Here is a 15,113-nt window from a genome sequence, read left to right on the forward strand (position 1 = left end):
CAGTGACATGATCTGGAGCTTAGGTGTTTGTAAAGTTAATAACACCGAAAACAATTTTTGGCAAGTTTTCTGTAATCTGAAAAATTTGGTAAATGTAAGTTTGCTTTCTATGTACAAGAGGAAAAAAAGAGTCATGATAAACTCATCACATTATCAGTCCTCCGTAGTACTAAATTACTATCTATCTGAAATCCTTGCCGTCCATGCACGCTGTGCCAAAACCTTGTTGAAGCTTAAAACAAGCAGAGAATACGACACATTTGTTGTCCATTCACATTGAAGCTTAACAAGCTCACAATTGAATTCCCGTCAATTGAAAGTAGAGAGCACAACACATTTGTGTTCATTGTCGTTCCAAACTAGGTTGATCAGTTTCCCTGAGTTCGTATTTGGAAAATCTTGTAACAATAAGCACTATCTTTTCAACCGGGAGCTAAATGAAAAAACCACAAAATCATTCAAGAACGAAATTAAAAAAGATAGATAATCTGATTTAAAAACATGCAAGCCCATGTTGGCATACAAGGTTCTTGAGAAATTCAAGTACACTGTTCAAAAATAAAATATCAGACTTTCAAATGTCCATAACAAAATTACTTTAAAGCAACATAATCAACATTTGAGATGAAAGCATGCCAAGAAAACAATAATATTCTCGTCACTGTTCTTAAAAACCTAGAATTAGTAATTCATAGTCACAATCAATTATCTAATACTCCCAATCATCATTAGCTTATGTATCTTCAAGTGTCCATAAAAGCTAATCCATCATCTACAAGTAATTTGAAAGTTGTAAATCTTTAATTTTCTCACGGAACCTTTTTCCCAAACCTGGACTGAAATTAGGACAAAGACAACCTCGTAGATTAAGAGATTCAAGAAGAGGGCAGCCATCAAGAAGAGCAAGCAATCTACCATAATTACGCAAAAATCCATTCAATTCAAGATGGCGTAACCCAGACATTATTTTTGCAATAACAAATGCTTTATCATCCTCGTCATAAGAGTACACAAACCCGCCATTAGTACTTTTGATTGAAAAACAAGGTCTCAAGAATTAGTGACTTCAAAAGAGGGCAACATCAACCAATAACTTTGAGGTCCTTAGATAGGCTGTTGCTACATGAAAGCACTTCTAATAGTGAAAACCCCTTCACTCAACCCTTTATCTGAAATTTCATTCCATCCAAAAAGTCATAACCGTCAAAACTTCGTAAGTGACTTGCCCTGTTGCAAATAGATGCACCAGTTACCCTCTATTTGAGTTGTTACAAAAGAGGTTTAATTGAGTGCATTGCAAATTATTCTAAATGACTAAAAAGGAGAATATGAGACAAATAATATTAAGTTAAATTATAATTTTGAGTATGTATAAGTATAACCATCGTTGAGCTAACATATCAAGAAGGATCAGTACAGTTGATAACAAATTATTATATTATTATGAAACTGCAAACTGGAATTGAAACAAAGAAAACTAATTACCTATGAGCCATATATTTGAGAAGTTCATCGGTTCCAAACCCCCTAACAGCAATGTCTTCCAGATGACTGCAACTTAGGTCAATGAAATCTCTTCAACAACAAAAGAAAAATGAAAAAGTAAACTTGCTTTCATATCAATTGGCATTTGAAACCAAACTAAGTCCGACTAACTATCTCTTCATATCAACATGACCGCACATTCCTTTTGAGACTACAGTTTGTAGCTTGTGCATTTCCATGGTGAAATGCAATCAGACCTGCGGTGGCTGTCACTGAGACGCACTCCCAAACACACATAAGCAATACACCAAACACAGTCAAAGTCCGTTTAAATGTTTTTTGCTCCAAAGAATCATAAGCATATGGAACCAGGAGGAAGGATCTTTGACATGGCTGATAGCACCCATTGAGTCCAAGTAGATAATCCCTCTTTGCACCAGCTTCAAACCATTGAAGACAACCAGAAGCTCAGCATTGAGATTTTTAGAATGGTCAATGCGGCCCAAGAATCCCACATAATTGGGTAATTAGAGTTACCCCATCAGTATGAAGAAATTCATTCCTAGGATCATGGTATGGTAAATGACTAATGAAGCAAAAATTTCCACATAATTTCCGGAATGCTAAAGTTGAGCCAGAATCAAAATTAAATATACTTCAAAGAAGTACAAGCAGACACAACATTCACAAGACCCGCTGCTGGAAAAGATGAACATAGATCAGCACACGAATATTTACAAGACAATTAATCAATACCGGCCCATTTTCTAAATTCCTGAACATGCTCAAGCCTTTTGCTTTGTGCTTCTGTTCTTGCATCCGATGCTTTTAAACTCCTATAAAGATTCTTATGAAGTCTAAGAAACTCGCTTTTGTACAGTAACTTGTCAGTATACATGTTACGGTCATTCATATGGCCAATGACCTCCATCACTCTCTCAAAGTAACCTCCTCGAATGAAGTTTAGCAGCAGTAACTCATATAGATCTCTATTTACAACTAAATAGTTGTTCTTCATGAATCTCTTGATGTCTCCCCAAAAGAACGTAATCTCACGATACATACCGAGAGAAGAATATCCACACACGAGATGAGCAAAAGTTTGATTCGTCGGTCGAATTTTCATTTCGCACATTTTTCTATATGCCCTCAATGCATCCTCTATCATTCTTGCCTTGCAGAAAAAGAAGATCGAAGAATTGAAGTTATACACTAAAGGAATATCTGTTTGATCTTCAGCGTTCAATATTTGAGCTAAGGCGACAGCCAAATCTGATTTACCAACTGAATTTGATGTTTCTCGACAAAGGACGTGTTCGTCAATAGCATCATTAGACAGTTCTGGGAGAAAATCAATCTTTTTCATTTGTTTTAGCAGTGCCTGAGCTTCTCTTTGCATTTCCTCCTTCTGATATGCAGACAAGAGTAAAATATACATATCGCAACCCATTGGAGACCCGGCAGCCTCTGCATCGTCCAAAATATCATGAGCAGACTCAAGCCATCCCATCTGAATGCAAGCACTGATCACATCAGAACACAACCCAGATCCTGTCGCTGAGTATAGTTCCCCATGAATGCTAAGTAAAAGTTTCGAAAGTTCACTAATTCTACCATCTTTTTTGTAACCAATGATAAACTTAGCCAAAGCTCTATTACTAAGAGTAAGTTTCCCACCCTTATAAAAAACAAGACCTTCTCTACCTTCCAATTTAAGCACAGTGTCCTTCTGCAGTAGCTCAGGCTCTATATGTATCTTTAATGCATTCTTAAGGTTAGGTGATCCAATGGCAACAAAGCTCGGCTTTTGTAAGTGATTCCTATATTCTTCATTATTGTGACAATTATGCGAGCTATTCATATCCAAAACAAGCTTAGAGGCAGCATCAATGTCGTTAAATTTAAAGTGCAACCTCAACAAACTATCATAGAACTGACGATAATGCCGAACATAAGACGCCGAAACTCCATCAATATGACATTTCAATTCCATCAATTCATCTCTCAAACCATTCATTTCTAAAATCTGCGAAATTATCACAATTGAGTGTGCATCAGCCACTGTCCCCATTAGCGGCATTAATTCAATCAGACACAAGCCCTTCAAACATAACTTAAACCTCACACAAGCATCAAGAACAAGATTAAATACCAAAGTATCCGGCTTCAACATGATTGCATGTTGCGCCTTTTTATCCTTCAAACCATTATAAAAATCACAAACTTGAGACAGATAATTCGATACAAGATGTGTTCCAATTTCTGTCTTCACAATATGAAACACAATCAAGGACAAAAAATTCATAGATGGCACAAACCCTTTAGTAAGCATCAACCTAAGTATAACGGATGCAGGAGACGGCATTTGCATTCTAGCCAAAGACAAAGCAAGTTTTGTCAACGTATCAACATGAATCAAACCTGAATTCTCATCAACAATTCTCAAAACCAAATCACATGCTTTTCTCACCAAAACATGATTAGAAGAATAACACAATTGCACAATAAGCTGATTCAATAAATTAATCTCAGGGTAACCATAAAGGTTTCGAAAATCACGAAAAGTTTCCAATGCTTCTTGCAATTGATGATTCCTCAAAGCAAATTTAAGCTTACCCACTAGAATTTCTTGAGTGGAACGTTCCCATGAAAGCCTCTCACAGTTGTCAGAGAAAGTTGAAATATTTTGCGAAAATGTATTGAATTGGTTGAAATTGACATGCCCATGAAGAATGATTTGCAAAGGTGGAAGCTTTTTGAGAAAGGGGTTTTGGAATAGAATGTATTTGGCAAAAGGAAGCACCATAACACCATTTATTTATTGCACGGAAATGTAACAGAGACTGAAAAATTTCTGAGTTGAGTAAGCATAAAAATGGAAGATTTTGGAGAAATATGAATGTTAAAGCGTAAACCCTAATTTTTACTTTGGAGATGAAGTCAAATACAATATTTTTACTTTGGATACATTGGTAATTTTGTTTAACGAAAAAACCTATGTTTTAGATTCATTCAATAAATGATACACAATGTTTTATGTCATTCTTTTTTTTGACTTTCTTGTTTTTTATGTCATTCTCTTTACGACCTTTTAAAGGTCCGTTCGTTACGGATTAAAATAAAAGTGATTTTCACATAAAATAATTTAGAGATTTTATGAAAAATCAAAATCTATTTTGTGTTTGTTTACGGTAACAAAAATCACTTTTTTTAAACAAATAATCCAGTTTATTTCGATACAACTATATAAAAGGACTTTTTGTTACAAAATTAGTTCAATCTTTTAAATCATATTTTCTCTTTCCTCTAAAAAAAATATATTTTGAAAAACTGCTCTTAAAAACTTCTCATTTAAAGTTGTTTTTAAATTTTGTTTAGATTCTGATTTTTTTAAAAATCTGTAACAAACGAATAGAAAAACTCTTAAAAGTGATTATTTGTTTAAAAAAATGATTTTTTTTCTTAAAAAAATATAACAAACGAAAGCTCTAAATTTTGTTGAGTTAATTTGTTTTGTTTTTGCATTTTTGTGTGAAGAGGGATCCTTATTTGCTTCCCTCGACTTCTCTTCCAATTGTTAAAGCAGAAATATCATTAATAACTATTGAGACCGACTCTCAATCAAAAATCTAAATCAATTCCATTCCATCAATAGAAGGACAAAATTTACCAACCTAGGAAAAGTCTACTCACCTCTAACACTCCATGCTCGTTGAAACATACACATAATAGGATAGTTACACTCTTTCTATAAAAGTTATTTAACAGTGACACTTCAGATTGAATGTGTGTTGCCGGGTCTGGTGTCCAACGCCGCTATGACCCAAATACATATAATTACATTTAGGTACCGTTTGATCCGGCTTTTTCCTAGCTTCTCTACGTTTTTAAGGAGAAGCTAGGTCAAACACTATATCAATAAAGTTACTTATTAAAAAAGTACTTTTTTAGAATCCATAAAATTGAATGGAATGAGCTTTAGCCAAAAGTTGTTGAATGCTACTTCAAAAAACTACTTCTCGACAATTTATTTCACAAGCACCTCTCTTCAACTCACGCTGGGAATTTTTTTTTTTTTTAATATTTATATTTCAATATGCTTTTTTCTTTTAAATTTTTTTTGAACCGGTCCATTATTTTTTTGAAGGAGGGTCCGTTTAATTTTTTTTTTTTTAAGGAATTATATTATCTTTTTATCATTTATATATTTAATTTCAATATCGTTTAATTATCACAACTTCGCTAATATTTTTATTCACGCTGTCATTGAATGACATCATATATTTTTATTCCCTTTCTTCAACCTTGCAAATATATACACACATATTAGAGTTTAAAAATACTTTATGTTTGTCTGTCAATTTTTTTGTTACGCTAATGCTTATAATTTTTTTTTAGTGTTGCATAATATGTTCGTCTACCTCAGTGAAAGAATTGTGGAGTTGAAGAATATATATGTAATATGTATATGGTGTGTGTATATATAAAAAGAATAGTTTGTTTTTTCTTTTCCAATTATACTCTATAATAACAAATTTTGTTATAAGAATACCATATTTTTTGTGTCATTTAAAAATATAAGAATTCATATTATATGATATTATATTTGTTACATTGTTGGTGTCATTGAAAAAATATGTTTAGTTTTTTTAATAAGAAAAATATATGCATAGTTTGTTACAATATAAATGTGTAAAATATATATAAGTATAACTTTTTTAGGCATCTATACTTGTACTTTTAATTAAAATCAAAATTTTATAAAAATAATTATACGTATTACACAACACTAAAAAAAATTATATGCATTAGCGTAATAAAAAAAACATACAGACGAACATAAAGTATTACTCTAATCGCTAATATGTGTGTATATATTTTCGAGGTTGAAGAAAGGGAATAAAAATATTTGGTGTCTTCAATGACAACGTGAATAAAAATATTTGTTAGGTTGTGATAATTAAACGATATTGGAATTAAATATATAAGTGATAAAAAGATAGTAAATTCCTTCAAAAATAGATAATAAAATTAAATTGACCCTTCTTAAAAAATAATAATAAATGGACCGGTTCAAAAAAATAATAAATGGAAGAAAAATATATATTGAAATATAAATATTAAAAAAAAAAAATCCAGCGTGATTTGAAGAGAGGTGCTTGTGAAATAAATTGTCAAGAAGTAAGTTTTATACAATATTTTGCCAAACAACTTTTAACTTAAAACTAAAAAAAATAATGAAACCAAACAGCTTTAGCTTCTTTCTTAAAGGGCTTTATTTTATCTTTGTTTTAAAGGAGTTTTTAGACCGTAAAAAAGTCTGGCCAAACAGTACCTTAATTACTTCTATATTCTTAAACAATTATTGGTGTAATCTATGTGCCAAATTTAGTGTTTTATAGATATAAACAGGAAACATAAATAGGAGAGCTACACAAATAATGAAGCATTGTTGAGCTGCACTATGTAGACAAACGAAACAATAAAGCTCAAAAAGAGAAATAAATATTGACAGTTACATGCCAAGTGCATCAAGATATGTACCATAACACTCAATGCTCTACTTTAACCCTCACATCTCCCCTTGACAGTACAGTTTTTGCGTGCGCCAGAAGTTTCAACTCCTACATAGCTGTAATATGGCCGAGTTCGTGTTAATGTAAAACAACAATGAAAGTTTGGACCTCATCAAGGAAATTTTGCTACAGCTCTTCCAAAAGATGCTTGTGCAAATTCTGCCCCAAACATAACGCTATGTTGAGCTAAAGCAGTTCCTTAAATATATGGGAAGACCAAATAATGAGAATAAAAATTACAGACTTATCTAATGACTAATATGAAACAAGAAATAGAATCGACCTTTAAAGCATGAATTCTTCCTTTGGTTATTTGATTCTTTGCAATACATTGTTTATAACATCTTTGGTAAACTCATCTGGATTCTGCCAATCATTAACAAGTAATGGTAGAATACGAATGCAGAAATTCCACTATTGAATCAATGAAACAATACATCGGATGATATTTTCGCACCATCCAATCATTGTGATATTTTCGCACCATCCAAGAAATACTTTCTATTTGAGAACTCCTCTCTCTTGCTTCACATTGCTTCCTTGATTTTATGATCAATTTTCATGTCTCATTTCCTCAATTGATTTTCCACTTTGAAAGTATATGTAATTGAAATTTTCTCCATTCGTATCCAAGCATTACCTTACCTCCCCGATTAAAATTGACCTTGTTCTCAATGTCATGGCCATGTATTGTATATATGCATAAGAATGTCTGCTTTACTGCACAATTGAATCAAATGTATCATCAAATTACCCCATAATTTGATATAGGCTTTATTTTCCTTCCACACCAGTAGGAAAACACTAGGCTTGTTGAATCTTAAATATTCTGCACCTGTATCTGCATCAAATGTACTACACAGTATCTCCGTGATTTTCCTTGCCACATAATATGTCGCTAAGCAAATCATAAAGGATGATAGACAATAGTTGAGAGTGTCATTGAGACAAATCACTGCATACTCTTGTGCATCAGCCACTTGAAAGTTAGCGGACATCTTCATGACTTGCTGAACAAATTCCACCTTGTCAATGAGAATATTAGTATTCAACTTCTCACCAATGGAATTTAAACAATGAACAAGGACAAGACATTTCAAATCAAAGGCACACCTAATTCCTTTGTCCCTGGCATAGAGTTATAGTAAAATCTTTACAGCAAGGAGCTAAATCAGTACACAAATAAAGGCCAAATCCGATAAAAACAACGTGGCTCAACTAGGGAGCTCTTTTATTACAGCAGATCACAATATGCATTAATTTGATGTCCCTACTGTAGGACATAATAGGAAACTCTGAATCATTCCAAAAGAATAAAGTGAAGTAACAATAGGAGCAACATAGAATGAGTCAACATATCATTCAGAAAAAACAGATCCCCTGTCAGTGACATCCTCTAAACTATCATCAGTGTCATCATCAATCATACTCATAATAGTTAGTTTAACCATACAACAATATTTGTAATTTTCATCACAGAAGCTGATGTCCTAGTATAACCATAGAGAAAAAGATCCTGTAAAAAACACCGATGAGCTTCAAATAACCAATCTCAGACACAATAGCAATCGTGATAGGGTAGTGAACCTGTTTGCAATTATTAGCATCCATGTATAAAAAACCATGACAAAAAAAAAGGTTGTGTTGTTGAGTCTGTAAGAGCACCATGCGACCACCCCAGACAGCGTGTGTCTGAGAACGATCATCTACAGCACAAGATTATGTCTCAACATGAGAATCATCTCAGCCATTAATCACGCTCTGATCGCATGGTCTTTGTTCATCATCCAGACATATGTTCCTGTCTCCTTAGAAATCAAGGACACAGTAGTACGATCCTATAGAACAGATCCTGTTCAAGTAAGGTCGTGACTATTGCTCCACGCGTGTGTTATATAAACACTTGAGTTCTTCTAGTTTCAAACGATGTGGGACTAAAAGCTTCTTTCTGTTGTATACTTGCTTATAAAAAATGCTTTTGACTCTTGAAAGTTCCAGCTTTATAACAAAGTTAGTAAGACTTCACACAAAATCTTTTCGTACTCAATAGATACATTGATTACATGGTTCCATAACAAGAGGAAATTGATCAACTAAACACTTTATAAATCACTTATACAGTGACATTTTAAGAGCGGAAAAGACACATGAGCAGATGGAGAGGTAGCATTACTGTGATTTATTCAACTAGTTTTTTCAATATAATTGGATTATAAACCCTTAACGACAAGTATTAGTTTAGATGAATTAAGGATGGCCAATTTTACTTGCATAATTATCTTGCTTATTATTCTTATGGTCTAATTTATATTGTACAAGAGCAGCTCAGAATTTTGTCCAAGAATTCAACCAAGCAACTGTATCAGTGCAGGATCAACCTTTCCAACCTGCCCAGTCATGAGAGTGGCTGCACCATAATTCACGTTTGAAGCTTTCCTGATGCAAACATGGGGTGAGATATGATTGTCAAGCACCGAGCTGCAGCTGGTGCAGTAAACTATAATGCATAAGAGAGCAAATAACAGTGTCCTCTTTTATTGCTATGATTGAGATGGTGTTAACAATGTGCTAAGAAAATGAGTCTGGACTCTGGAGAAAAGCATAGATAGTTAAATCCGATGCAGCAGGGTTGGTAAATTGCATATACAGGAAAAGTTCATTAGCTGCAGCTGAACCAACTTCAGGCTGCATTGCAGGGAACTCTTGGGACAATTTGGGAGGACCACATTAAGAGGCTTTTGCATACTGAAGCACATAATCTAGTGGGGGTAGAAAAATGAATAGGGTCTTGATCATGGTTGATAAATGATCTTTTGTTTTATGATCAACCCTTGTGAGTAAATACATTTTGTTTTATTTTTAAAAGCCCTTGTGTGTAAATATAATTAATTTCATATTATGTAATCATTTGTACCGACTATTTGGCTCGTTAATTATGCACGTTAGATATATCATGGTAGTTTAATGATATTCTGAAATTTATTCCCCAATTCTACACCTCGTGTAATGCTTTGTCTGGTTTTGTTTACTAAAAAAATATTCAATACATTTGCTTTGTACAGTATACAATCCATTAGTTGCACTTATATCGAACATTACTTCTTTATCAATCTACTTAATAACTCATCATCTAATTCAGCCCCCAAATCATCGTTATATCTCCCAACAAAAATGATTTGTTATTAAGGTACATATATAATTTGTATGAGTTATGTTCTGAATTTGTTTTTAAGTTGCTCATAACATATTAACATATGCACTAATTACAGATACTTCATAAATAATTTAAATATTAAAAATACTGGGAAAAGACATAACTTGGAAACCTGACTGAAAAATTTCAATGAGAATGTGATTTACAAATTACACTCACTGAGAAAGGCATAAATATAATAACAAGCATGGCATCTATTCATTTCTGTTTGAGCTTTTACAAACACATCCAATCCAATTCTCTTAATAATTTGAGAACCTAAAGTTGTGTTCTCTCAATAATTGCTAAACCTAAAGCTGTGTTTGCTCTCAAGCAACAATTTCATCCACGTTAGAATTAAATACAAAACTTGGGAAAGAAGTTGTTATGTCCCTGCATCAATGACAAAAATAACAAATTACACTATAGTTTGAACAGCATAATATGGATAAAAGTAGATTCGTATATAACATGAAAATAGTCCAGCACATACCTTAGGTAGGGAAGTGTCATGATTTTGAGCAGTGAAGGATTTTCAGAAACAAATTTTCGCCACTCAACAATGTCTATTTTTCCATCTTGGTTCAGGTCAGCGTCCAAGAAAGTCTGCCCAGAAAAAAGCAATGTCTAACTAAGGTTTTTATAAAAGTTGCAACCATTTATAGAAGATGAAAAAGAGGTCAAACACAGCTTGGCAACTTCTATCAGCAACAATATTTCTTCTGCAGGTGGACTTTCATTTCATATCTAATATTCTATGGTATCTACGAACTTTGCTAACATATATCTAAAATTCTATGTTAACTATGAATTTTGCTAGCATACCTTGTCTAGAATTGTTTCGATCACATCGTCCGCCAACTTCATTTCAGACTCGAAAAGAAGTGCAATTAACATTTGCTTGACCTGTCAAAGAACACCAAATAAGGGAAAGATTAGCAAAAGTCAAATTAAAAGTATATCCATGAAAAGAGGATAAATGTCATAGCAACAAAGAATAATGTCAAAAACCAAGACCAGAATGAAAATTTTCACTTAGGAATAAAAACAAAAAATTCAGTGGATTAACAAACATGTCATTTTCATTGAGGGTATATGAACAAATAATCATCATCTCACCTCTGGACGCTCTATAAAGCCAGTATTGTGCAAATCATAGAGCCGAAATGAGACTGCAGGAAAATCCCAAACATAATATATCAGGACAGACAGATCAAAGTGAGGGATTTAAGGTAAACAACAATAAGTGGAGGATTTAAGGTAAACAACAATAAGTGGAGGATTCAAGTTTTAACTCACATTCAATCTTGTCTTCTAGCGCTGCGTTTGGGTGGAAGACATTGAGAGATCTAACGAAGTCATCAAAATCAATAACGCCCTTCCTCTTGACATCAAATAGATCAAAGATCTGCACGTATAAATTTCTGACATCGTATCAATGGATATCCAGTCAATTGAAAAAGTTATTTCACAAGAATGGCATATAATGCTGACCAAGAAATAAATAAGAAAGTTGCAAGGCTTATCAAACATTGATTTCTATCTTCAAAGAAACCGGGAGATGAGAAAACTAAAGCCTATGTGTATAAACTAAGAAATTGACAAATACTGGAGCCGTAGGCAGTTGACATGCTTGCAGATAACAAAAAATTATGGCATAGTTAGTTATTAAGAAAGTAAAAGTATGATATAAAGTACCCGATTTGCAAAGATATTTTCTTTTTTCTTATTCTTGAAGATTGCCAATTGAAATTCTTCCTGCAAAGAAAGAATACCCATAATCACATTACAGGCAAAAAGTTCAATAAAAACAACAAATAACCAAAATGAAAAAAATGAACAAAAATGTTATCTGGATTAAGAGGCATTTGGAAGAGCTTATTTTGGCTTATCTTATGACATTAGCAAGTGTTTGTAAGAGCTTGTGACAACAGCTTAGGATATATCCATAGATTATTTTCAGCTTATTGTCATAAACTCCCTAAAATTTCTTATGCAGAGTTGCTATGTAGTACCTTGCTTATTAGCCCATCATCAACAACAGAACTGCTGATGCTCTTAAAAAGCTCGAACAATGCTTCAACTTCACTGACAGTGACTGAAACCAAAATTTGATACACGGGTTTAGACTACAAAAACTAACTTGAGTGCTTGAGAAATAAAGTAATTCCATAACAAATCCATCACAAGATGGAAACATTTTTGTTTCTTAAACAGACAGAGCTTTTTGAATGCGTAGTTTTAAATGGAAGAGAAAGTGGCCTTTTCTGGTTGACGTGGTGACACAATGGAAAATAATTGATTGCAGGCAAGCAAACAGAACAAATGAGTAACAGAATAGCAAATATAGAAAAAACAACCATGTTAGTTTACTTCCGCAATGAGTAGAAGAAAGGCAATTAACAGTTTAACAGCGTAGCCAAGCATTTATATATCCACAGATATTACGCACATTTACAAAACACGGTGAAATTCATTTTCCTTCATATAGCTCATGTTAAGATATATCATATGACAGCAGGTTAGGCCCTTATTAAGTTATTACATGTCCACCTTTTCCTACTTCTAACAAAAAACCACACAAAGCTAACTGCCTTGCAAACTGGCAATAACTTACGGCCCAAATATTTCCAATGCTTCATGTTTTTCATTTTCACCTGAATTAGTAAACATAAGAGAATATAGATCCAATATATTCCTCACCATTTTCTTTTACAACTTCTTTTAAAAAATCCAATATTTTCATCAATTTTGAAAATGTTAAAACATTGATTCTGAAAATGCGTTCTCTCAAGTCTGTCTTCCATATCCTTTATATCACAATTGTTACTACATGAATCTTCCATCTCCTTGTTAACAATTTTAAAACAAACATAAATTTTAAAAAAAATGAAAACAGAAAATGTTTTCATAAAGTAAACGGGGCTTTAGTATATCATTATCATTATTATTATATATATACTTTTAAGATTCATTCAGCAAGATTGAAAGATCAAATGTAAATGCACACTAAGCATGTAAACTCAAAATTCAGTAAACAGATCGAATCGCAACAGCCCACAATCCAATAACTACACAAAACTAAAGCATAAGATCAAATCGACTTACAAGCAGTCTGTGATGCAAGAATCACGGGATCCTCTTTCCCAGGATACTGTCTTGTTGGCTTAGAGTTGAAGCAGCCCATTTATGGTTGGTTGGTTAGCAAAGGATGCACGGTACAGAACCAGTGCAGGTATACCTGATTAAAAATATCATAAGAATCCCATTCATCCAAATCCAAACCCAAAATTGAAACACCATATCATATAATATAATAAAACTAAACTTAACTACAATGAAAAAAATAGAATAAGTAAACAATTCAACCATACAAGTTTAGATAAAATCAACTCAATATGACTAAAAAGTATATAAAAAAATTAAGAAAATTAAAATAATGCCGGCAGTCAGAAGATTTCAACGCCGCGTGTCAGAAATGAATAATTGATCAGTATAACAACATGGGTGTGAGATCATAATCACAATTATTAAAGAAGACTGTCTGTTAGAAATTGATTTTTTAAAACAATTTGGCGTATGAAAAGCAAAGAAGCAATAATAAACATATATTATACAGTAGCAGACATAGTTATTAACAAATGAAAAACTTGACCTTGAATTAAGATTTTTCAACCCTTTATGAAGGTGAAACAATCAAAATCAAAAAATTCTATGATACCCAATGAAATAACATAACAGAATGGATCAAAATATAATAAAATTAAAAAGACAGATAATTGAAATGAAAATCACATTGTAATTACTTAAACCCTAATTAAAGTAAGATCGAAACAAGAACTAAATTGAAATAAAATAAAAAAGAAGGAATGGAAATGGTGAGACTTTGATAGAGAGAAACTCACAAGCTAGCAGCGAGTAGTAGAAACAAAAAAAAAAAAAAAAAAGTGAGGACGAAAATGGGGGGTGTGAAAAGAGAAAAAAGAAGAATGGAAAAAAGTGTAAACGGTTTAAATTAAATAAAAAGAAGAGAATATCGAGATTCACGGTGATGTTGTTTTGTCTTCAAATGAAGTAAAGTTGGAAACGGCGAAGAAGTTAGTTGGTGTGTGTTTGTTGTGTGGTGTGGCGGCACAAGGTGTAATTTAACCCTGAATTAGTGCTGGTAATAATAACTTTACTTGGAATATTTTGACTGTGATTTCGAATATACCTACGGGAGTATGAGAAAAATTAAATTAACGTGTATTGCTTTCATCTTCATTCATTTTTCGTCATGTCTTTCCCTTTTGCTACGGTATCCAAATCAAACTACAGTTTGTTGATCCTACCGTCTTAACGTTAATTAATCAATTAGTTACTTAATTCACATTCCCCTTGTTAAAGGTAGTATGACATTTGTACCCCTAACATGTGCGAGGTTATTTGACTATTTCACAAAAGTTCAGTGCTCAAATTGTTTAATTTAAATTATATTCTCTTTATTTCTAAATATAAGAGTTTTTTTTTTTTTTTTTTTATATTCATTGAATTATCAATGTATTTAGACTATAATATAAATTAAATACATTATTTATTCAATGTGACTGAAAAAAACAAGGTTTAATGACACTTTTGGTCCTACCATTTTGACCAACTCACGAAAAGGGTCCTATCTTTTTTAAATCGAACAAAAACGTCCTTAAACTATATGTTTTTTTTGCAGTTTTAGTCATATCTCCCTATTTCCAACTCTAGAAACGCACAGAAATGACAATTTTAGTCCAACCACCTATGCTCAACCATGATACCTAAGTCCATAATCATGTTGGAACAAAATGTGTTTAACATTACCCTTTAGAGTTTTGATGATAACAATG

General features: G+C 32.7%; 2 protein-coding genes and 1 non-coding gene across 7 annotated transcripts; all 3 read right to left on the reverse strand.

Moving 5' to 3' along the window:
* Positions 1-470: 470 nt before the first annotated feature.
* On the reverse strand, positions 471-4,402 carry LOC25493580 (pentatricopeptide repeat-containing protein At4g17616). Of its 3 annotated transcripts, none has more exons than XM_039833615.1 (2): positions 1,486-4,402; positions 471-1,256 (listed from the first exon to the last, which is right to left on the reverse strand). In XM_039833615.1, the coding sequence occupies exon 1, from the start codon at positions 4,289-4,291 to the stop codon at positions 2,231-2,233; it is 2,061 nt and encodes a 686-aa protein (XP_039689549.1). In that variant the 5' UTR covers positions 4,292-4,402; the 3' UTR covers positions 471-1,256; positions 1,486-2,230. The 3 variants fall into 3 exon arrangements, with proteins under 3 accessions (XP_039689549.1, XP_024636663.1, XP_013457572.1); XM_024780895.2 differs by having other exon boundaries at positions 582-1,169; XM_013602118.3 differs by having other exon boundaries at positions 582-1,227.
* Positions 4,403-8,711: 4,309 nt separating this feature from the next.
* LOC112421544 (small nucleolar RNA U3) lies at positions 8,712-8,931 on the reverse strand. Its single transcript, XR_003011869.1, has one exon. It is a non-coding gene; the product is annotated as a small nucleolar RNA U3 (small nucleolar RNA).
* Positions 8,932-10,375: 1,444 nt separating this feature from the next.
* Positions 10,376-14,486, reverse strand: LOC25493581 (calcineurin B-like protein 1). Of its 3 annotated transcripts, none has more exons than XM_024780887.1 (9): positions 14,468-14,486; positions 13,363-13,495; positions 12,270-12,352; positions 11,953-12,012; positions 11,554-11,662; positions 11,374-11,426; positions 11,080-11,160; positions 10,748-10,860; positions 10,376-10,647 (listed from the first exon to the last, which is right to left on the reverse strand). In XM_024780887.1, exons 2-9 carry the CDS (start codon positions 13,439-13,441, stop codon positions 10,584-10,586), a joined length of 642 nt encoding a protein of 213 aa, XP_024636655.1. In that variant the 5' UTR covers positions 13,442-13,495; positions 14,468-14,486; the 3' UTR covers positions 10,376-10,583. The 3 variants fall into 3 exon arrangements, with proteins under 3 accessions (XP_024636655.1, XP_013457573.1, XP_024636654.1); XM_013602119.3 differs by lacking the exon at positions 14,468-14,486 and adding an exon at positions 14,302-14,398; XM_024780886.2 differs by lacking the exon at positions 14,468-14,486 and adding an exon at positions 14,160-14,358.
* Between the last annotated feature and the right edge of the window lie 627 nt (positions 14,487-15,113).

The sequence above is a fragment of the Medicago truncatula genome, chromosome 4, assembly GCF_003473485.1.
Source record: "Medicago truncatula cultivar Jemalong A17 chromosome 4, MtrunA17r5.0-ANR, whole genome shotgun sequence".
In the NCBI taxonomy this organism is placed as follows: domain Eukaryota; kingdom Viridiplantae; phylum Streptophyta; class Magnoliopsida; order Fabales; family Fabaceae; genus Medicago; species Medicago truncatula.

Coding starts and splice junctions, on each gene's coding strand:
- LOC25493580 (XM_039833615.1), bottom strand. CDS start 4,291: ATGGTGCTTCCTTTTGCCAAATACATTCTATTCCAAAACCCCTTTCTC.
- LOC25493581 (XM_024780887.1), bottom strand. CDS start 13,441: ATGGGCTGCTTCAACTCTAAGCCAACAAGACAGTATCCTGGGAAAGAG. Junction 12,013..12,269: donor ATGATGGGCTAATAAGCAAG/GTACTACATAGC, acceptor CTTTCTTTGCAG/GAAGAATTTCAATTGGCAAT. Junction 11,663..11,952: donor AAAATATCTTTGCAAATCGG/GTACTTTATATC, acceptor TTATACGTGCAG/ATCTTTGATCTATTTGATGT.